Source organism: Pecten maximus, chromosome 5 (genome assembly GCF_902652985.1).
Source record: "Pecten maximus chromosome 5, xPecMax1.1, whole genome shotgun sequence".
Lineage (NCBI taxonomy): Eukaryota > Metazoa > Mollusca > Bivalvia > Pectinida > Pectinidae > Pecten > Pecten maximus.
The window spans coordinates 23968827-23992244 of NC_047019.1; the positions used below are offsets into that span (position 1 = coordinate 23968827).

Consider the following 23418-nt stretch of genomic DNA (forward strand, 5'->3'; position numbering starts at 1 on the left):
TAGCTTCATGTACTATTGTTGTGGAAAAGCATTTGAAGTGTGAAATCCTTTTCCGCTACAACAGTGCCTACACCGATAATGTTTATTCATACAGCTGTGCAAATTGAGGATCTTGCACAAGTTCTTATAAAACAAGTCGCAAGAATTTTTCATGTTAACCTCTAATAAGCTAATATGAAGAAAATGTGATCTCATATATTCATAAAGACATGTATTCAATCAGTAAGTGATGTTTTTAAATTCTTAATGTACTGGTATATGTTATACAGTACTTCAAGCATGGAGAAACTTTGACTTTCTTGTATAACGGTTACAGTGACAGTTGAACGTGAACAGAAAAAAGAACAAGAAACAGAATGGAAAGAAAAGATCACCACAGCTGAACAACAGGTAAAGCTTTTCACAAGACTAAATCAGTTTAAACAACTGCATGCATACACAATTAACTGACCATTTATAAACCATTCATGTAACCCATTGATTTTGCAATTGATAACCCATTAATTTGGCCATTAATCCCCTCTTACTTTCCATTAATGTGACAGTGTTAGTCTGGAGTATATTTGGCAAAGCATATATCAGGCATTGCATAAACAGAAGTTGTTGCTACCCTGGGGAAGGAGCCTAATAGGGGAAATTGAGGTAAATCCTTTAAATCCCTACTTGTCCTGAATGCCTGAATAATCTGGAGCAGTATTGGCCAATTGAGATCCAATGTTGTATATAATAAGAATAAGAATATGGGGGGGGGCTTTAGAAACCTCTTTTACCTTTTACTCAAGAATGACAGGTGTCAGGATTTGGGCCACCTGCAGTTTGAAGCATTGTTAGGAGAGGCAGTTCCAAAGTAGGAAGATATTTGAAATATGATTTAAAGTATTTTGCCATAGTTGCTGAAATATCAAGGTGAGCGATGCAAGCCCTGTGGGCCTCTTTTTTTTTTTTAATTAATCTCAATGATATTGTATTGAGTGAAAGAATTATTTCAGTTAGTTCTTGAATGTTTTTGAACTCTCTTTACATATTTTCTATTTCTGTTCATACAAATCATTGATCTGAAAAGTATTTGATTAAGTAGTTATAATTTTTTTCAGCTGAAAGAGCTTCTGAGTAGCTGTGATGATAAGGACATTGAAATTAGAGACATCAGATCTCAGCTTTGTAAAAATGAGGACAAGCTGTATGATATGAAAAATGCATGTGGTGAGTGTGGCCTTTTTTTAACTAGCCTGGCCTGAAAGTCCTTTTGTTTTCCATTGCCTGTCATCTGTCATCCATTGTCCGGCATTCGTCTATCATAATTCTTTCCATATAAAAACAACTTCTCATTAACCAAGATGCCCAGAGTAATGAACTTTTCTGATAAGTTTGCGAATAAAATAATCTTGAACTATATTTAAAGTAAAAGGGGTCAAATTTAATAGGGTCATTTTGAGGCCAAGTCTCCTTGTAGTATTTGGTGACTACCTCACTGACCAACATGCAGGAGGCCTGTCACATGCCATCCAGAGCAATTAGTGACAAATACCAGCCCGTTTCTCAGCTTCTCCAAGAAACATGAACCTGAACTGTCATGGTCCCTCTTATTTTCACAAAGGAAAAGGCCTAGAATGGTGATATTTAGCTTGTTGCAAATTGGTTCAAGGGATGGAGCCCTACAAATTTTCCTAAAAGAAATATTATTGAACCCTATTCCAGGTCACAGAGGTCAAATTTGTTTAATCTTGATAAATTTCTTTTTATGTCATCTGACCCGAAGGGTCAGGATGACCTATAGTCATCATGCATCGTCCGTCGTCGTGCGCCGTGCGCCGTCTGCTGTGCGTCGTGCATAAACTTTTCACATTTCAAACTTCTTCTCAAATTCCAATAGTGGGATTGAGCTGAAACTTGCCTGAAATGATCCTGAGATGGTCCTGACCAAGTGTTGTTATTTTTCAGGTTAGTCAGAAATCCAAGTTGGCCGCCATTGCAGCCATCTTCAAAAACACATTTTAAACTTCTTCTCCAGTTCCACTGGTGCCATTGAGCTGGAAATTGGTGAGGATGTTAAGGAAGGAGAGCCAACAAAGTGTTATTTTTCGGCCTCGTAAAAACTTTGACATGGCAGCCATGGCGGCCATTTTGTAACATGATCGCGCAATGATGGTTTTCCTGAACAACACCTATTTCAAACTTCTTCTCAAATTCCACCAGTGGGATTCAGCTCTAATTTACCACAAATGATCCTGAGATAGTCTTGATCAAGTGTTGTTATTTTTCAGGTTGATCCAATTCCAAGATGACCACCATGGCCAACAGTGCCACTATACTCGCTACAGAGAATGCATACTACAATAGTTTAAGGGTCTTTAATTTAGAGTCAGATGACCGTTAAAGCCCTTGGGCCTTTTGTTAAATTACCTGATTAAGCTGAAAGGCTTAGAATCAAACAAGCACTTTTGATTCAATAAAAGGCAAAGAAACAGCAAACAAGTGAACACCATAAGAGCAATTCAGGCCCATTGGGCCTCTTGTTTAAATTATTGTGTGATTTGCTGTCTCCTTACAATGAAAATATATACAAACTTATTGTCAGACTGGCACACAAACTACAGTAGCAGTACAAAATATATGGTGGCATAAAAGTTTTTTTAAATATCATGATTTATTGTTTCACCAATTGTTTCAGCCAATTTTGATCTTAAAATTTACCCCAGCTTCTTACATGTACTTACATTTTATACTTTACTTACATTTAACACTAAAATGATGGGAAATTCCCCAACAATGACTTGAGTGACTGGGGTGCATGAGCATCAGCATTAACAATCATGCTTTGTTAAGATTATTTCCAAATATGAATAGATACTGTGTTCATTGTGTTCTTCTAAGAGGGTACAACTCTTGATGCCTATAGTATACCTTTAAGAACCTGTGAGATTACCCACAAATTTTGATTTTGTAAAAGATTATTCCGTGTAATCATATACAGTCAAACCTGCCATATGTGACCTTCCAAGGGAGTCAATAAAAAAGGTCACATATGACAGGTGGTCTCTTAATCCAGGTTCAAGAAAATTACCCGAAAAGGAAAGTTCATAATTATTCTGCCACATATGTAAAATTTAATAAGACATTTCATGCATTTCTGAAGTATTTTTGAATCTTTAAAAGCAGACAAGTTCGTCCGGTTTCTTCTTGATTATGACTTCTGCTTCCGTTTTAAAACTTGGAAAGTCGCTGAAAAAGTTTTCAGCATTTGGGATACGGAAATGATGGTCGTTAGTCGCGTCTGACAGGTAGTCGCTTAATTCAGGTCACTAGTATAGTAAATAATGTTGGGAGGAAAAAATACAGTCGTATATGAAAGGAAGTCGTTTAATTCAGGTGGTCGCTAAGGCAGGTTTGACTGTACATCGGAATTTTAAATGAATGTGTACTTTGTAATGCTTGCATGTACTTTTTGGCCCAAGACGATCTTCAGAAAAAGCTGCAAACATCTGAAGAGTCCATTAGTGAGCATCATGATCAACTTGAGGATGCAATTTGTCAAATGTCAAAGGCAAAGGTTTGTGTGAAATCAAATTAAAGCTGAGTTTTCAAACAGAGTTGATGCTTTATGATTATTATTTTTGGGCCACATACGCACCTTTGGGTTCCATCAAAATGATTGGTTGTATATTTATTGATTTTAAATCTGATAATAACTATTCATTTTCAAAAGTATATTTATATGATGGTGAGTTGGTAAGTAGTAGTGTGTCTTGCTTATGAAGCAAAGAGCATTTAATGTATAAGTAAATCTTACCCAGCATGAAGAGAGTACTAACTTTATAAAGTACAAATTAAAGTCCTTTAACAGCAGTAGTACAAAAGATATGTTTTCAAATAAGTAAATGTTTGCTTTCTAAGTTTTTACTTAGTCTATTTTTTTCATTTATCTATCTGTTTAGCAAGTTTTCAGAATGATGTGTGCTACCAGCTACCTTGTCCAATTTATTTCACTGACATTGTCACATGTCACTTGAATTCCCCAAAAGTCATATTATAAAAGCCATAGCCATGTATAAGCTAGCTCAGTTGTGAAGGTGTAGAACCAAAAATTTACCTTTCTCTGTTCAGGAACATCATTCACAACTTGAAAGCAGAATTATCGGATTGAATGAAATGTGTAGGAGTCATCTCCCTGCAGAAAAGTTTATCGATGAACACAACATGGACTGCCTTGACATTGATCTTTTGGCAGCATACATAAAAAAGATGCTCGAAATGTTATCACAAAAGCAAGACAGGTATTTGGGGAAGGGGTATATTTTCATTTAGGTGACACATTTTGTTTCTTGAACATTTTGCGTTCCTTATCAACAAAATTGTTTTATCTTCCTTGAAGTGAGAATGAAGGGTCATGAAGTATTGCATTCTAATAGATTGCTTGCAATTTTTGAGAGATCAAGGTCATATAATAATCAAACTATGGGTTTTAGGAATAAAGGTTAAGATATGATTATCCTGAGTGCAGTGATCATCAATTTTACAATTTATTTTCATGACAGCCTTTTTCATATGTATTGCTAAAACAATTAGCCCCACAATATGCTAAATTTAAGTATTTCCTGAGACTATGTGAGTACCATCGAAATTCTATGAGTACAGGACTTGGGACTCAGCATGTAGGTTCTTAGACTCCAATTAACAGCATACCCTAGTTCTATACCACCATAGATTACTTTCAAAATGTGAAAAGGATTTCAAGTGAAACAATTCTTTTATATTCACATGTACTTATATTGTGAATTAGAATTGCAGAGCTTGATTTCCGCTTTCTAATTGAATGAAATATTATCAGTTATATATGATTAATGTCAAACTGTTTAATGACAGAAGTCAGAAATCTTTCACGAAAAAAATATGTGTTGCAGTATTCAAATTTACAAAGAACAGCTTGCAAGGATGGATTGTTCAGTGGAAGAATTGAAAAGCTCTAAAGGTAACCTCAGGTGTCTGCATTGAATCTGAAGTTCATTCTGCTAGAAAAAAATGATGAGTATAGATCAAGTTGAAATGTTGAGATCTTAAAGTTCACTTGTTGTAAGTGAATTTTATCTATCAATTACATGTTTACACAATTGATTTTGATGCAACAGCGACAAAATATGATTACAACAAATTTAAATATCAAATGAAATTTCATAATTAAATTTCTAAAATTTAGGCATTTTATCCTAAAATTTCTATGTGTTTATGAATTATTGCACATTTTTTTTTCTAATAAACAGATATACTAATAATGGAAAAGAGTGAATTAGAAATTAGGATTGCTGCACTTGATGGAGAAAGGGTAAGCTCAGTTTCAACTACTTATTGTTTACATGATTAAAATGAAAAAAAATGCATACCTGTCTGTTAAATTTTATCATATCAAAAATGAAATTCAATATCTATCATCATGGTAAAATAAAACTGTTTATTCTTTAAATTTGTTTCTTCTAATTCAAGTATTTCACACTGAACATCATTTCAGTTTATCTGTCTTTTCTGAAATTGCTTTCATTTAAATTCATATTAATTAAGAATTCTGTTTGATTATAAAACCAAATATAGGTAAACTTATTGGAAAAGATACAAACTGAAGAAAATAAGACCCAGGAACTGGAGGCAACAGTATCTAGATTAACCATTGAGTTAGTGGGTGGCAAAGATGAAATTATGACCCAGGAGGTAGGCATTAAAAAGAAAGAATCTTATTAGGAACATAACTAGGTAGATTGTATAGAAATAATTTAAAAGACAAGAAATATTGTAAATAAGTTATATATAATACTTGTACTATAACTATGCCTAAATAACATGAAATTATTTCAAGCCATTGTGGACTACAACAGGGAATAGTTTCTTATGTTTTGCTCTGCATGGTCTGAAAAATCTTTAAAGTTTTAAATGTTGCGCAAAAAGAATTGAAGTTCAACTATAACCAAACTTGGACCATACCATGCCGGTATACAGATAGATACCCCAAATAGTGGACATCTCAACACCGCTTTCATTTACAGAATATCATGATCCGGTCTTGAGATTATGATATAGTCCAATGACTCTGGAAATTAGGGATGCTGGAAATCCAGACTTAAGCTCAGTTTCTCAAAAAGCATCAATGTTATTTCAACCAAACCTGGAATATAGCTATTGTGTCATTTCAACACATCCTACAGATTTACATGAAATTTAACTTTTTGCTGTATTTTGAGTTAAAAACATTTGATATTGAGAAATTGATATAAAATCTTTTAAATCATTATTATCGATACTTTTCATTGCAATTCATTAAGAAATTAGTTTATACCCAAATTTAATTGGAATGGATTTTATTAAATCAAAGATATTTTCTTAGACACTTTCAGAAAGAGTGATTTTTAGCTCACCTGGACCGAAGGTCCGGTGAGCTTATGTCATGGCGCAGCGTCCGTCGTCCGTCCGTCCGTCCGCCGTCCGGCAACATTTGCTTCAAATTGCTAATAGTCAAAAAGTTTTTATTGGATTTTGACCAAATTCGGCCAGAAACATCCTTGGCAGAACTTAGAAGGGGAACAGATTTTGCATAAATGGTAACTCTGACCCCCGAGGGGCCAAAGGGCTGGGGCCCAATAGGGGAAATAGAGGTAATTCCTTTAAATTGCTACTAGTCATAAAGTGATGAATGCATGTTCTAAAAACAATTCTTGAGGTCTTTCAGACCTCAGAGAGTCTGGGCTTCATAAATGTTTAAAGCATTTCGGATTCCCACACTATAACCATATATAGCATTGTTAGAGATTTACAAATAAAACAAATTGAATATGAACATTATTTTGACATTTGGTCTAATCCAACCAGGTGAGCAATACAGGCCCCATGGGCCTCTTGTTTGTGTAGTAATGACATATTTTGGTGAATTTGGAGAATTAGTTTTGCAAATGCATCAATATTTACACATGTCTACAATGTATACAGCTATGGTGCTTCCATACTACATTAAGTGGAGATTTCTTGGATTGTTTTGGGGAAAAATATTCTGAAATTTAAGTGGATTCTGAGGTTTGCTTGAGACTTATTACTAGATTACTGGCAAGACATGTATAATTACGTGTAGTTCTTGTTAAAAAAAAAAGGGAGTCATATGATGTCATGAATTACACCTCCATTTGCCTGGTTGTAATCTTACCACATTAATTCAAAAATTGTGAAGTTATTTTAACAACAGTTAGTCAGTAACCCATTTTCAGGAAATTTGCAGTTATCTTTTACAAACTTGTGTATTGTCCCCACACAATAGTGTTTTTTCTAGCTTTTCTTTTGTTAAGCCTTTTTTTGTTATGATCTATTTGTTTCTGTAATAATGATATCAGACCTACAATTTGCTACTTATTGTAGTTATGAATCTTGCTACACATTAATTATTATACCTTGATCGATATTATCCAAAACTGATATATGTCTGTCTTATTCTGTTGCTGTTGACTAGATTTTAAGGTGGACTTGCTTATTATTAATGCTTTTTGACCAGATTATTAACCTGTTAGGATTTCACTTTTATGTTAGATATGGAACATTTTGAATTTTTTTTTATCTGAACCTGTTTTTCAGACAACTATTAACAAACTGAACAGGGACATGAAAAATCTCACAACAGATAAGATGGTTCTGGAAGAAAATTTGATGTCAGCACAGCAGGAGATTAAAACCTGCATGGTTTGTTCTGATTTTATATGTGCTACAAAAAACTCCCAAAAAGCTGCTGAAAGTTGAAATATGAAGAATCCATGAAGAAATTGGTAGCAAAATAAATTTAATAAAGCTAAAGAATGAAGACAGATATTTGATAATGTGCATATTATATATCACTTAGATTATATATTTTAATGCCATTCATTATTCATATGTAAAAGAGTTACTACTTTTTCATACAGAAAAGACTTGAAGAGTCACAAAAGCAATTGCAAGCTAAGTGGGAGGTTGGACAGTCTTTATCCAAAGATTTGCAGGAAATGACAGATTTACTTGCAGAGGAAAGGTAAATTAAATGCATGTTACGTACACGATGCAACTAATGACTTGTGATTAGTAGTGCCCATAGCCACAAGTACAATAATAGGTTGGGGGTACCTTTAGTATTGTAATGAAAAAAATAAATGCAAATTTATTTTAAAATAACTGATACTGTATGTTTGAATCAGTCCTTCCTTTTGTTGCTCTATCGACAATCGTGGATTGTCCCTCTAAAGTTTTTTTTTTTTTTAATTTACTAAGGTTAATGTAATACCAACTTTGTTCAAATAGATTAACTCTTTCTGGCCCCCAGGAATTAAAACAAATTTTAACTGTGATAAGGAACCTGTAGTTTGTTCAGAAGAATTGCATTGCATTATTTAAGATATGTTGTAAAATTATTCGTTTGACCATTTCAAGGTCACAGGAATCAAATATCATAATAGGTAATTTGTAAGATTAAATGATGTTCAATCAGTTCTTTGATTGGAGGATAAATGACCATCAAATGTTTAAGATGAATGGCTTGATTCAGCACAATTTCAAGACCACTGTGTCACATGAATGATGATGTGACAAAACTCCAAACATTTTCTACTTCAGGTTAATTTAGTATGTTTAGACTATTTACATATTGCATAACTGTTAGATCATGCATTTGTGTTAATACTGCACTGTCAGGTGGTTTATGATTAGGCACATTGCAGATAGGGCTTGTGTATACATTCAATTGGCAGATTTGTATCTTGTAGAACAAATCATGAGGCAACATCTTCAAAGTTGTGCAAGATGCAAGGTCAAATGGCAGATACTGAAAATGAACTGGCATCAATTAAATCTGATGCGAAGAATTTACAAGCAGAAATACAGGTTAGTAAATAGATATGAAATAATTTTTTATGCAACAAATCTTTCCTAAGAATCCTAAGAAGAACAGGTCTGGATTAATATTAGTTTATACTTTCTATACTATGAAGTAAATCAATCTTTACATGATATGTTAATGTACCTGGTCATGTGTTGGTGTCATGAAACTGAGTACAGGTAATTGTTTAATTCAAAGCCACATATATATACTTCATTTCAATGTGAAATTATTACTAAAGTGTGAAATAATAATGGCAGTTCCTAGCAACAGGCTTGAATCTCCTTGACTGATTAAAGCAGCTTATGTTATAAATAGATGATGCAGAGATTAAATGCATAAAAAATAACAATATGGTTATGTTAAAATAATTCCTAATTTATTGCTCTGAATTACATATCATTTGGATTATTTTCTTAATTATTTGATGAACAGAAATTGAACAAGACAGAGACAACCCTAGAAGAGTCACTAGAGTCTGCCAGTCAGACCATAAATGAACTTCAGTAAGAACTACATAGTAGTTACTTGTTTCTTTTGCAATGCTTTTCAAATCACCATTTGTTTGAAGTCTGTACTGAATTTCAATATAGGTTATTTCCCCTTGAACACATGTTGTGCAAGTTGTTATTTGGAGACTGATCAGATACACAAAAGGGCTAACAGGCTATCTAATCAATAGTTACTAAAGATTGAATGATAATTCACAATAAATGAGAACAAAAACTTTCAAAAATGAAGCAAAATGAATTTTAGAATGGATACAATATAATTATGTTATTAAGATCCATTCACAATTGACATGAATTTCAATGCTATAGCTAATGTAAAGAGAAGCAGAGAAAAGATCAATCTTACATAGAATAAATTCATTATATGATAAAAGAAAAAAAGAAAAATCATCCTATGGTATATGCATGCCAAGATAGCTATAGAATTTCTTTTTTCATGAAGTTAGCTTCAGCATGATGCTTCCTCTTTTTTTCTGTTTTGTTTGCTTTTACCACTTAATTTTACAAGTCTGCCAACCTATGAGGGATGATTAATATGTTGTGAGCCTCGTATTGAAGGAGGAACTCAAGGATGTTCTTTTTAAGTCCTACTATTCTCTGACTATATATATAGGGCCGTGTACCCTAGCACTGGTCTCATTTGGTTAGTTTATATCGACGGTTGTATGATACAATATGTCCGGCAAAATTCAAATCCTTCAATATGAGGCTCACAACATATCAATCAGCCCTCGTAGTGATGCCTTTTTTGACCATCTGTGTTTTTCTGGAATTATGTCAGTACACTTGCATGTAACTTTTGGTTAACAAGTTATTGTATACCAGGATTTCTGAAATTATCAACCAAACGTTTTTATAAATTTAGTTCTTATTATAAAATGATAGAGACCAAATCATATGTAACAGAATTGTTTAAGTATGGTGAAGTATATACCTCCATTAGGTTTTTAATTGGTGAGGGATACTGATAATGGGAAGTCACATATTAAGAAACTCCTTTTATTACTAACATTTGAAAATAAATGCAAATGCCTGTTATATGTAGACAGTGTTATTTGTGATCACCGGCCTTTATGGTTATTTCTATACTCTATTATTATACAAATATGACATAATTGAATCATTTTTAGGATGACAGAAACAGGTGAAAAATATCAAAATTAATAAATTTGCATTGAAAAATTAAATTATATGTTTTCAATTTTTATGCTATTAATGAGTCCAGATAAGCTATCTAGTAGTCTGGGTTTCATGCAGTTATTAAGTTTCAAGAATTCATATTATATATCAATAAGACAAAACTTTTTGCAATTCAGATAATATCTTTGCTAGTGAACTTCTTGCCCTAAATACAGGATTTTAGGAAGTTGTAAAATGCAAATAAGGTCAGGCAAGCTTATATTTCAAATTGGTTGTAGGGGAAAGATTGCTGAGTTAACAGAAGAAATGGAAAACAAAATGAAGGAGAATGAAGAATTAAGAGGAGAAAGAGATGAGCAGGTAATCTAATATTTGATATGCAAAGTGTGAAATTTTAATATTTGAATAACTTTTACAATTGTTAATAGAGAGAGTGTGAGAGAAGAGAGAGAGAGGGAGAGAGAGAGAGACCTTTCACTTCCTTTAAATTTGATTTGGGTTCACATTCTTATTATGTATAAATTCATATTTCAAGATTCAACCATTCTACTAGAGATTTTTGTTAACCTCTGCCAAATAGATGATGGGATATTGTCGTCATCTTAGTGTCAGTCCATCTATGCATTTTTTGATGGATTTTCATGAAAGTTGATAGAAACTTGAAAAACAATTGCATTCAGATGTCCATTATGGAAAGAATTCTTCAGTTTTGACTGTCTATATGCTCATCAATTTGACAGGATTATTATTGTGTGGCATCATCAGTGTGGTATAAAATTTTGTTTGTCTGGTGATCTCCTACATTATTTGAAAATATTTCTTTGGAACTTGCAAATTGATTGGCTTTATCTGAAAAGAATTTTGATTCAAATATTTTTGCAATAGTTATTGTCCTTTGTTCATTTCAGTACATATTTGATTTTTGTCCGGAGATCTCCTACATTTTTTGAGCAATTTCTTTGAAACATTAAAGTCAAGGTATCAAGTTATGTTTCCCCAAGAAAATTTTGATCTGACTATTTTTGCAGAAGTCATTGCCCTTTGTTTATTTATGGTACTTGAATCTTGTCCTGATCAACCTGCAGTTTTCTATTATTTTTTAAAATCTTTTACTTTCCTTTGCCTTTTACATAATAGTACACCGTTGTATTCATGCATGTTATACTCATATCTATGCTATACATGAGTGAAGATATTAATAGACAGCTTGATAAAGTAATATCTTATTGTCATGCGACCCGGTGTTGAACATGTATATATATGTGTGTATACATGTATATCGCTAAAGCTCTGATATGGAAACTGATTATGTTAGCATGTTTCAGATGTTAAAAACAAAATATTTGGATTTGAAATTCAGCAATATTGCATCATAATGGTGGTGAGAGAAGCTTCTGTATGATTTGTTTAGTTTGATTTTGCCATATATGTGTACATTTTTGATATCAAAATTCCATTTCATAAAAAAATAAAACAAAAAATAAACAAATAAATGTAAAAAACCTGGATAAACTATGTAGAAGTAAAGTTATCAGGATATTATAAATATACTATTATAATTTTTTTCATGCAGATTATCCTGATTTAATACACAAATTCAAAAGAGTAACAAAGAAAACTTTATAAATATTTTAACATTATTATCTCCCACATACATATTCACACATGTTAGAATTTTTTTAAAGGTCATTCACTACAGTTACATGTATAAGTGCTTTCTTTGAAACTTGGTAGGCTTTATAATCAGGATATCAAGTTGTGATTAATGAGTTGGAAACTTTTGCTTAATACTTGTTTTCCTCAAACTGTTAATACTTATTAAGGGGAAAAGATTTGACTTTCAGGGTAAATATCTTTGTGGTACTCTTGTGAGTTTTACGCTCCATATGGTACTTTGAATTTTTATGCATCCCTATGTCAACCTTGTGATCGCAATTTCTACATTTCTTGGTGGTTTTCATTGAAAGTTGGTCGAAAAGAAGACCATGGTTGGTAACTCAATGATAGAAGGAGTTTATGTTTGACTATTTAGCTATGCTATTTCATACTTGAGGTATGGGGTATATTTTTGTATTTCACAACTTTTTATTTTTAACATATTTCAGGATAAAAGCATGCATGGAGAAATAGAATCAAGAACAAAGGAGGCATCTGCACTAGAGGAAAAAATCAAAACATTGAAGGAAACTGTGTCTTCTAAAACAAAACAAGTAAAAGAAGTGGAAAAAGAGGTAATAATTCTGTGATGCCTACTTATAGTCTAGACTATTACATGTGACTTTACTTTTCATGATGATATATATTAGCTGACCTGGTCCAAAAGTATATTGTATCGTGACACTGAATCAGACAGCCATCAATAAACAATTCAAACTGATGAATAGCATAGCCCCATTTGACACAAATTATTATGATGTTTGAGGAGCCTGTAATGACATGCAGAGGCCAGATTGGGGCTATGACCTGAAACCCCAAAAGGTTAATTTGACTATATCATTATCTTACATGCTACTTACTATTAGGTTGGAATCATTTTCATGTGATAGGGATAAAAAGTTGTAATATAAAAAACAAGTACAATGTATATTGTATTAAATCTTCACATTCATACAACAATCAATGTTGATATTGGCCATGTGGTCTGACTTTGTCACGTGCATTGTATGTCAAAATATAGAAAATGTTGATATCTTTGCTCTGTAAACATGTATATATATGCACACTTAGTGTGAAAAGACTGGCACAATCTAACTTACTAGATAACACTGTGGCACTGCCATTAGATCTGTAGAGATTACAATGCTACACATTGAAATGTAATCATTATCATATGATGATGATCAGACATACTACATGTATTTGAACTGATTTTAGGTAAAAAGTCTAAAGAGCAAGTTGACATCCCAGAATAAGCTTACAGATAATAAGGAAAAGGAGATACAAAAGCTAAGGTTAGCCCTTGAAGAAGCAGATGGAGAGAAGTCTGAACTTCAAGAATGCATAGATAGTCTAAAGTCAGAGGCATGTTCAGAGAAACAGACTTTTGAAGCAGCTAAACAGCAGGTTTGTTAAATCTGCAAAAATCTATTATCAGTAATATGTATAATTCATTACTTACTTACTTCAAAATACAGACAATTTATTCAGTTAATCATATGATAAAAATTAAGGATTTGCAATGATCATTTTATACCTGGAGTCCTGTTCAAAGGAGGTGGTGCATGGCGGCCCACGGCCGAATCTTATTTTATACATGATATTATGATAGACTTTTACCAAATACATGTCATTTTAGACACTAAAACGAAAATTGGCAAATGCTGTATACGCAGCGCCACCTAACATGATTTCTGTAAATAATGTGTACCCTCCCTTTTAAATTAAATATATTTCTTGTACAAAAGTACTTGATAAATTTCATATTGCATTGATAGTCTCATGTGATGTTATATTTTATAAAAACATGTGTGTTTAGCATGAATTTGTATAATAGAAAGTGTAATTACAGCTTTTTTAGCAAAATTTTCAGTTAAAAATTTACCTTCTTGAAATTTTCTTTTATTTGTTAAGTAGATAAAATGTAATAATCGTTGGAGTACTATCAAATTTTGCTTTTAAAAAACATGTTTGCATATTAATCTTAATACACAACCAAAAAAAATCATCAAAAATTACTGGATAACAAAAGATTGTTGCATACAAAGAAAGGTGATGAAGTAAATTGTATTAAAAAACCAAGGGTTAAAAAGGAGTGCCCTGTCTGACACAAGCAGTAAAGTCTGATTGCATTGTTATTTTTGTTGGATTTTTAGCATTTTCCTCTATTTTCAGTACTTTCGGTACTTTGATATGTTGTCCAAAATTGGGGGTGTATGCATTTAACAATAATAAAATCTTGGCATATCCAGTAATTCACCAAATAAAGTTGTTTCATTAAATGTTTATGAATATCCATAGATTATTTCTAACTGGAAATTTTGATAGTACTCCATCAATAACTTTGTGGTATTAGACTTTAAATGAAAAGTTAAAAACAATGATTTTCACAAAGATGACATCAAATTAGGCTGAAATTTAATTTAAGTGTCACGGAGCGTGATGATTCATATACAAAATTAAACCTTAAACAAATGGGGTGAATTTGTTTCACAAATAGAAAATAAAAATATGTTCTATAATAGTTAGTGGTCAAAACATTAGCTTCTTATGCAGTTTGATGGGGAAATAATGAAATCACCAAAAAAAGAATATATACATTGAGGATTGGAAATTAATTCCTCCCACATAATCGGGGATATTATGCTTTTGACAAAAATATGTTTTCGGGAAAAAAATCGCTGTGTGCCGATTTAGCCCTCCTATGCACCACCTCCTTTATTACAGTCCTTCTGTACAACATTAATTAAAAATTTGGCTTCAACACAAACTCTTATAAAGGTTGTTTTTTTTTATCATAATATTTTGTACACTGGGAATGTGCTACAAGTTTTATCTTTGAAAGTGTTATCAATTGTATTTCATTATAATACTGGTAAACTTTATCTCTAGGCAGAAGATATGCAAATACTGAGTAAGAATGCAATGAAAGAAAAGGAGGAAATTGCAAAAAAATGTGAGGCAGAGATAGCAAACATGACTAGCACATTGGAGAAATATCAACAGGAAAATCACAAACTTGTGGCACAGAAAGACAAAGAAATTAAATCACTGAAAACAAAGATTCTCAGTGTAGAGAAGGATGGAAATAGTTCACGAACAGAGGTACATTTAACTTTTATAAAAAGGCCTACAAGTTTTTACACCTGTAGTACATTACAAATACATTGATATATATCGCAGTCAACAGATTCTTTAGCCTTATGTTTCTTGTTTTCTTCAAGTCACAAGGCTTAAGGGGAGGCAAACTTTAGACATACATGCATGTTTATTGCTGTTTTAGATTGAGGAAAAATTGCAAGACTTGCATGTTGAAATTGATCAACAAAAGAGACTAATGGACACTTCAGAGGAGGAAAAGGTTGGTTTATATTGACATCAAGCTAACAATGTGGTTATTTTGAGAGATGGGCTTCCAAGTTCCAGTAAAAATGTTCAGTTTAAATGAATGTACATTTTCCCCCTTTATTAATGATATATTATTATTAGTACAGCTAAGGATTGTGTCAACACAGTGATTCCAATTGTACATCAATACAGAAACACAAAATATGCAGTGACATTTAAGTCAGTGATAAAATTTCAAAAGTTACGAAGTATAATAAATAGTGTATCTTTATTTTCAGCAATCACTTGAGGAAAGATGCAAGGAATATTCCATAAAGCTGACAGATCTTGAGGAAATTATATCAACTAAGGTTTGAACTTTTGTCATTATTATTTTCACTGCATATTAACAACTATAAAGTAACATACATTGTACCAAAGTCAGCTACATAACAGATGTCATCCTTATTTGGGTATAGCGACTGGTATGTGGTATACATGCAAGGATTTAAATTGCATAAGTGATTAGACTATGATAACTGTGATGGATATTTGTTATAGATGTTGGGTTTAACCTACATTTAATGCTTGTAATTGTCATATACTTCAAGGGAACAACCAACCAATTGAAAAAATAGATTTTTGAAACATCCCCTGGCCTGTTTATAGAAAGTTGAGCCAGGGATAAAATGTCTGGCAGCCACTGATTGGCCAGTATGTTATGAAGTCAGAAAATAGATATGTAGCCTGATAGGTACCTATCCATAAGAAATGTTGATATAAATTTCGTAAGTCCGATTGAATTTTTTTTCCAAAAGTTCATGTAATAATTAATAGGTAAACATTTCAGATTTTTGAGAATTGTTTACTGCAAAATTCACCCATTTTCAAAATGGCTACCCCTGGAGAAAATTTGAGCTGAAGGACCCAACTTCCTTTTTTGATTAGGTGTTATATGAGACCCAAAACTTGTATTATAAGCCATAATTGTCATATTGAATTCAAGAATTTGAATGAAATACTCCAAAACTAAAGTCTATGGAAAAACAATTGGTTGGTTGGTCCCTATCAATACGTTAAATGCCACGTGGTTTGAACCTGCATCTAGAATAAATACTAGTTTTTAGCTCACCTGCCCGAAGGGCAAGTGAGCATATGCCGTGGCGTGGCGTCCGGCCGTCCGGCCGTCCGGCCGTCCGGCCGGCGTCAACTTTTCCATTTAAGCAACTTAATTCTTCTCAATAACCAAAAGGCCCAGAGACCTAATATTTGTCCTGTAGTATGCTGGGGTGAAGGGCTCCCAACTTTGTTCAAATGAATGTCCTTGAACTTTATTCAAGGTCACAGGAGTCAAAAAGGCTAAAATCTTTAAACAACTTCTTCTCAATAACCAAGAGTCCCAGATACCTAATATTTGGCCTGTAGCATGATGGGGTAAAGGGCTCCCAAGTTTGTTCAAATGAATGACCTTGACCTTCATTCAAGGTCACAGGAGTCAAAAAGGCTAAAATCTTTAAACGACTTCTTCTCAAAAACCAAGAGTCCCAGGGAGTTGATATTGGGTCTGTAGCATGCTGGGGTGAAGGGCTACCAAGTTTGTTCAAATGAATCACCTTGACCTTCATTCAAGGTCACAGGAGTCAAAAGGCTAAAATCTTTAAACAGCTTCTTCTCAATAACCAAATGTCCCAAGACCTAATGTTTGGCCTGTAGCCTGCTGGGGCGAAGGGCTCCCAAGTTTGTTCAAATGAATGACATTGACCTTCATTCAAGGTCACATGGTTAAAAAATGCTAAAATCTTTAAACGACTTATTGTCAATTACCAAGAGTCCAAGGGAGTTGATATTGGGTCTGTAGCATGCTGGGATGAAGGGCTACCAAGTTTGTTCAAATGAATGACCTTGACCTTCATTCAAGGTCACAGGAGTCAAAAAGGCTAAAATCTTTAATTGACTTCTTCTCAAAAACCAAGAGTCCCAGGGAGTTGATATTTGGTCTGTTGCATGCTGGGGCGAAGGGCTCCCAAGTTTGTTCAAATGAATGACATTGACCTTCATTCAAGGTCACATGGTTAAAAAATGCTAAAATCTTTAAACGACTTATTGTCAATTACCAAGAGTCCAAGGGAGTTGATATTGGGTCTGTAGCATGCTGGGATGAAGGGCTACCAAGTTTGTTTAAATGAATGACCTTGACCTTCATTCAAGGTCACAGGAGTCAAAAAGGCTAAAATCTTTAATTGACTTCTTCTCAAAAACCAAGAGTCCCAGGGAGTTGATATTTGGTCTGTTGCATGCTGGGGTGAAGGGCTACCAAGTTTGTTCAAATGAATGACCTTGACCTTCATTCAAGGTCACAGGAGTCAAAAAGGCTAAAATCTTTAAACAACTTCTTCTCAATAACCAAGACTCCCAGAGACCTAATGTTTGGCCTGTAGCATGCTGGGGTAAAGGGCTCATAAGTTTGTTCAAATGAATGACCTTGGCCTTCATTCAAGGTCACATAGTTAAAAAATGCTTAAATCTTTAAACAACTTCTTCTTAATAACCAAAAGACCTAGGGACTTGATATTGGGTCTGTAGCATGCTGGGGTGAAGGGCTACCATGTTTGTTCCAATGGATGACCTTGACCTTCATTCAAGGTCACAGGAGTCAAAAAGGCTAAAATCTTTAAACGACCTCTTCTCAATAACCAAGAGTCCCAGGGAGTTGATATTGGGTCTGTAGGATGCTGGGTTGAAGGGCTACCAAGTTTGTTCAAATGAATGACCCTGACTCACATTCAAGGCCACGTCATTCAAGTATGCTTAAATCTTTAAATAACTTCTGAATAGCCAAAGTGCCGAGAGACATTATATTGGTCCTGTAGCATGCTTTCAGTTTCAATAACCTCAGGATCCATATATGAACAGAACACTGCATTGCAGGTGAGCGATTCGGGCCCATTGGGCCCTTGTTCATGAGTTACCAGACTTGGCAGTCAGTGTCATTCGCAATTGCATTAAAAGAGAGTTGTATTGTATTTACATCTGACATATCTGCCATTTGCAACCTCTTGTTCAATTTTCCTGGGAGATTCCCTGCACCTGCATCACAAGACAAGCAATATCTATGTGTGTGTTGCAATTCAGTTCACTCTATATGTGTGTAGATAATCGTCATAATTTCCTGTCAACTGTTTCAAGGCTTTTACTATTATAACAATTCTACATGATAGGTAATCTGGATCTATGCAGAAAGACGTCTCCCTTTCCTTCTGTACCATTCAATAGTGATTTTGTATATATTATTGATAGGAAGAGAAGATTTCTGAGCTGACTGATGTGATAGCTAGTCAGAAAAAGATTCTCACAACCTCTACAACACAGACAGATCCTGTAAAGGAGAAGACAACACCAAGTCCTAAATCAAAAAAGGAACAAACTCCACAAGTCTCACAGGTTTGAATAAATATTTCCATTAGATAATTATTTCTTAGAAAATCAAATAAATAAGAAAAAAAATAACATCATATATATACTTAACTTCTCTTATAGCAAAATGTAATATGTAAATCTTTGAAAGTATACAGGAAGATTAAGACCAGATGTTCCAGGAGGGGTAAGTATCATCAGTTTCATATTGACGACACCTGCCATTTAAAAAAAGAATGTCTTACATGTATCGCGATGCATAATTCTTATTATCATGCATTATGTACTCGGTAATCACGTGCCGTGTAATATGTACATCGTGTGCCCTATAATGCTTATGTCATTTTCAATATCGAAAACCTTTACATTTAAATTGGTCTTTCGAATGTTTTAAATATTTGTTTCTCGAATGAATTATATCATGCTCTGATTCTATAATATACATGTGTGTATTGGGACATCCTAATATTAACGTTAAGAGACCGACCAACAAACTAATTAATTCCCCGTAGACTTGAGTTTTAATATTCTAAATTACGTTAATATGACTGTTGAATTCACAACAAAAGTCAGGGGCCATGTATCAAGTTTTATGTAAAAGAACAAGGAGGTCCTTCAGCGCAAAACTGATTTCAGGGTAATGCAGGACATTTCGCGCCGTGAAGAAAAGAACAATAACAAAAATAGATTAAAAAAGCACCAATTGATTATCATAAGATATCTCCCCCAAATCGCTTATCAGACTTGTCATTTCATATGTCAATGTCGCCTCCGTGAAACGGGCAAGGATTGGCTGCTTTGAAATAGACACAGCATTCCTATTAAAGCTCGGTTTTACCATGACATTGAAACCGTATCACGAACTCTAACACCCCAGATCTAAATGCGCGATATCCATGCGCCGTGTTTTACTTCAAGAATCCTTGCTTTGTTTAAGTGTTTTTTGCAACATTTAATTGATCATTACTATGCAGGGTCCACATTTCACGAGTTTTGTCTCACAATTAAGTCCTTCCCACAACTTCCCAAAACCCATTTCATTTATGTGACCTCTAAACACGTGAAACATATAACTTCCTATATTATCGCAACGTCAAATTTTCCATTGTCAATAACTGGCACAGTGGTAGAACGCTCGACTTCTGTGGTGGTCCTAAGGTGGTGAGTTCGAGTCACATTGCAACAAATTTAGTTTCATTAATTTTTCTTTATTTGTGTTTGTTTTTTCCTTTCATTTAATCAATATATTATAGAAAAGAAAAGAAATGTGTTATCTCAGCTTAAAATATACCCTTTAGGCCTGATGTGTAATGCAGGTGAAAAGCCCGTCAAATTGTTAGCCAACAATTTCTAGTTCTCATCTTGGAATTGGTAAGCTGTTGTAAGAGAATAAGAGTACAAATGGAAAAGTATTTTGAAGGAAATTCACAATGAATCTTAATACTACTGTCATGTTATGTGCAGCATTATGTTGTGAAAACCAAAATCAACAAATCACTTCAAGGATGACTTGACTCTGATTGCCTGAAACTATTAATGTAACAGTTGAAGTGTTCTAAAATGAGTTTGATTGAGCGATCTTAATGTTCGTACTACTAGTACTGTGAGAGTGACAAATATCAGTATAGGCATACCAGGTATATAATTTATTTTACAACAAGCTCATAACTTTTTACCACAGTATTGATAGCGGAAAAAAATGTAACATGGATAGCAGAGCCTACTACACTAAAATATATTCCATGGATTTCTGTATTTTGGGGGTAAAATTCTCAAATTTCTGGACTTTGGAAAAAAATCAACTTTAAGGTTTTAGTGTTCTGACAAATTATAAAAGCTATAGTCAGAGCTACCAAACTAGGGCTATAGGTATATAGTAGGATGTATAGCTGAATTCATTACAGTCTTAACTAACATTTCTTTGATTTTTTGGGTAAAAACCTTAAATTTCTGGATTTTGACAAAAATCAGTGAATTTCATTAGTTTCTCTAAATGTCTAATATCTTGACAAAGTGGGACAGGCGATACATATAACTATGCGTAATTCTTGTTATACGATAAGACAATGCAATGTTGTTTTATATCTAAATCACCTCAGTCTATTGTGTTACTGGGACGGTGTACCATATCTTTGTTTCAGATTCCACAACATGGTCGACAAGGAACTGTTTGTGGTAATAGATCAAGCACTCCTCAGCAAGCTTACATTGCAACCACACCTAAACCTACCACTCCTCGACTATCAACAACAGCATACACTCCTGTTTCTGCCCACAGAACACCAAAACTAACCTCCAAAACCCCACAAGGAATTTGTAACATCAAAACTCCACAAAGGAGTATACTGAAGCATGACTGTGTTGATTCTGCAATTAAGAAAAGAAGGGTTGTTTTTGCATCACCAAAAGACAACTCAGATAGTTCAGATACAGACTCTTCACAGTTAATGGAAGTAGAGGTAAGCAAAATTAAAAATGTTTAAATGAAAACCATTTTAAATATTAATTTGAAAATTTTATCATTTTCAGTGTATCTGAAGAGACAAAGTACCATAGAGCTATATGACAGGCTTTTAAACAATACAATTAATAGGCTAATTGTTTGATCAATCTGTATATATGACAACACTGCATGAATATATTCCTCCTTTTTATAAGGAATTTGTGAAAATAGATATTAACTTTGAAAACCTGAGTATGGCACTGCTGCATGCCTCTGCCATCATTCTTTAGTTACGTTTTTCCAGAACTGCGTGGTATCTATTAATTGTGATGAATCCCTAATGAACTCAAGTATCAACACATATAGTAGGTAGCTTTACATCACTTTAATTTGTTATCTGACATATTTATCAAGAATAAATTGCTATGTGCATGTTTATTGATCTTAAGTTCTTAACAGGAATTTCCGTCCCGTTTCCAAGATGGCTGACATTGAGGATTTACGATCTTTTTTCGCAAAAAAAACCAACTTGAAAACATCTTTACCTGTATAATTTGCGCACCCCAACTTTAAACTTTATTTCAGTACAAAAAAACTGCGAAAATTACACGAGTTTTTATGGTAATAAGAAAAGATTAAGTTTATTGGTCACAAGTGCAGAAAGATTGTTTTATTTGTTCTATGCAATACTGCACATTTACCGATGAACTGCCCATGAAAAATAACTATGAATGAAACCATCGAAAACCACATAAACCACAATCAAATTTATGGTCATGAATGTCTTAACATTTGCTTGAATTTTCTCAAGAAATACTGACAGCACCTGTGAATCTTAATATTCATTGGCATTGTTGATTCTTGAAAATGGGCGTTGTGGCCATAGACAGGTAATTTATTTTCATGGCAAAGAAATGTTTTCATGGCCAGAAAACAAAACAAAATATAAGTGCAAGAATTCATGATTTTGGCTATTACTCATGGTCATTAAAAGAGAAATTTTAGTTAAAAAATTCAAGGTTATATCATAAATGAAGTTCTGGCCATTGATTTCATGAAATTTATCCCAGGAACAAATCATTAATGAGAATGAATGAATAAATACTACATTTTACTACAATGTCAATAACTTTACCAAATTACATCAAATTGCATCAACTGACAAGAAAACTGAAATAATTAACACTTTTAAGCGTTTAAATTTAGAATATATTTTAATTCAAAATTAAGACAAGCTGTGTCTTTCACTAAAATGAGATTGGAATAAGTTCAGCTTCCTTTGATATAAATCTATATATAGATATAAATGTAAGCTTTATATCATGAAGATGAAAAAATGTGCATCCACCTTCGTTGAAACATGATTAAGTTGCCAGTCTTTCATCAATACAGCTTGATTGTTAATTATTATGTTAAGTTATTGGCAATGAAAAAAAATAATGCGGTTTTCTTGGAGGGCAACTCAGTAAATCCTTCATATTTTATAAGTATGCATTTATTTCATTTTGACTTATTGCTAAGTGTTCATTTTAGGTTTATCATACTTAATAGTTGAATCATGAATGTTTTTAAGGAAAATGATCACAGAAGTGTTTGGCAACCACAAATCGCTGAAATGATAATAGAAATAGTTTTCACATTAACAAGATTGAATCTGAATCGTAAGAGCCAACATTCCCCCTTTATACGATTTTATGATTTTATTTATGGAATTCAATACTAGAAAACAATTCTTTGGGATAAGAATATGATTTCTAATCTATTATTTTTGGATTTTATAGATTGATGAATTAGAGAACCGTTTACAAGGAACTAAAGGAAGTACACCTCTGCTTGTGAAACCATCTCCAAAAGTACGGAATATGGACATAGATGATTTTGACAGGAAGAGACTTGACCACAGTAAAGGGACTGTCCCACTCAACAGAGTGCCGCGAGGAGGGCCAGTAAAGTCCAGCAAAAAAGAAGTACATCTTTAAGTTATATTTTTAAAACCAAGCAGATATCTATTACTTTTAAACAAGTACAGAATAGATAAACGGTACTGAACTTATGCC

The 23418-nt window shown here is 33.3% G+C and overlaps 1 protein-coding gene across 1 annotated transcript in view; it reads left to right on the forward strand.

Annotated features, from left to right (window-relative positions):
- LOC117327598 (synaptonemal complex protein 1-like) overlaps window positions 1-23418 on the forward strand; it is a 33189-nt gene that overhangs the window by 6901 nt on the left and 2870 nt on the right. The window contains exons 10-29 of the mRNA XM_033884651.1: window positions 317-390; window positions 1095-1203; window positions 3456-3550; window positions 4105-4274; window positions 4902-4969; window positions 5259-5320; window positions 5584-5700; window positions 7603-7707; window positions 7926-8029; window positions 8757-8874; window positions 9305-9375; window positions 10800-10881; window positions 12627-12752; window positions 13396-13584; window positions 15070-15282; window positions 15461-15538; window positions 15804-15875; window positions 18802-18945; window positions 21060-21377; window positions 23143-23328. Coding sequence (XP_033740542.1) covers window positions 317-390; window positions 1095-1203; window positions 3456-3550; window positions 4105-4274; window positions 4902-4969; window positions 5259-5320; window positions 5584-5700; window positions 7603-7707; window positions 7926-8029; window positions 8757-8874; window positions 9305-9375; window positions 10800-10881; window positions 12627-12752; window positions 13396-13584; window positions 15070-15282; window positions 15461-15538; window positions 15804-15875; window positions 18802-18945; window positions 21060-21377; window positions 23143-23328 — 2501 coding nt within the window. The remainder of the gene's footprint in view (window positions 1-316; window positions 391-1094; window positions 1204-3455; window positions 3551-4104; window positions 4275-4901; window positions 4970-5258; window positions 5321-5583; window positions 5701-7602; window positions 7708-7925; window positions 8030-8756; window positions 8875-9304; window positions 9376-10799; window positions 10882-12626; window positions 12753-13395; window positions 13585-15069; window positions 15283-15460; window positions 15539-15803; window positions 15876-18801; window positions 18946-21059; window positions 21378-23142; window positions 23329-23418) is intronic.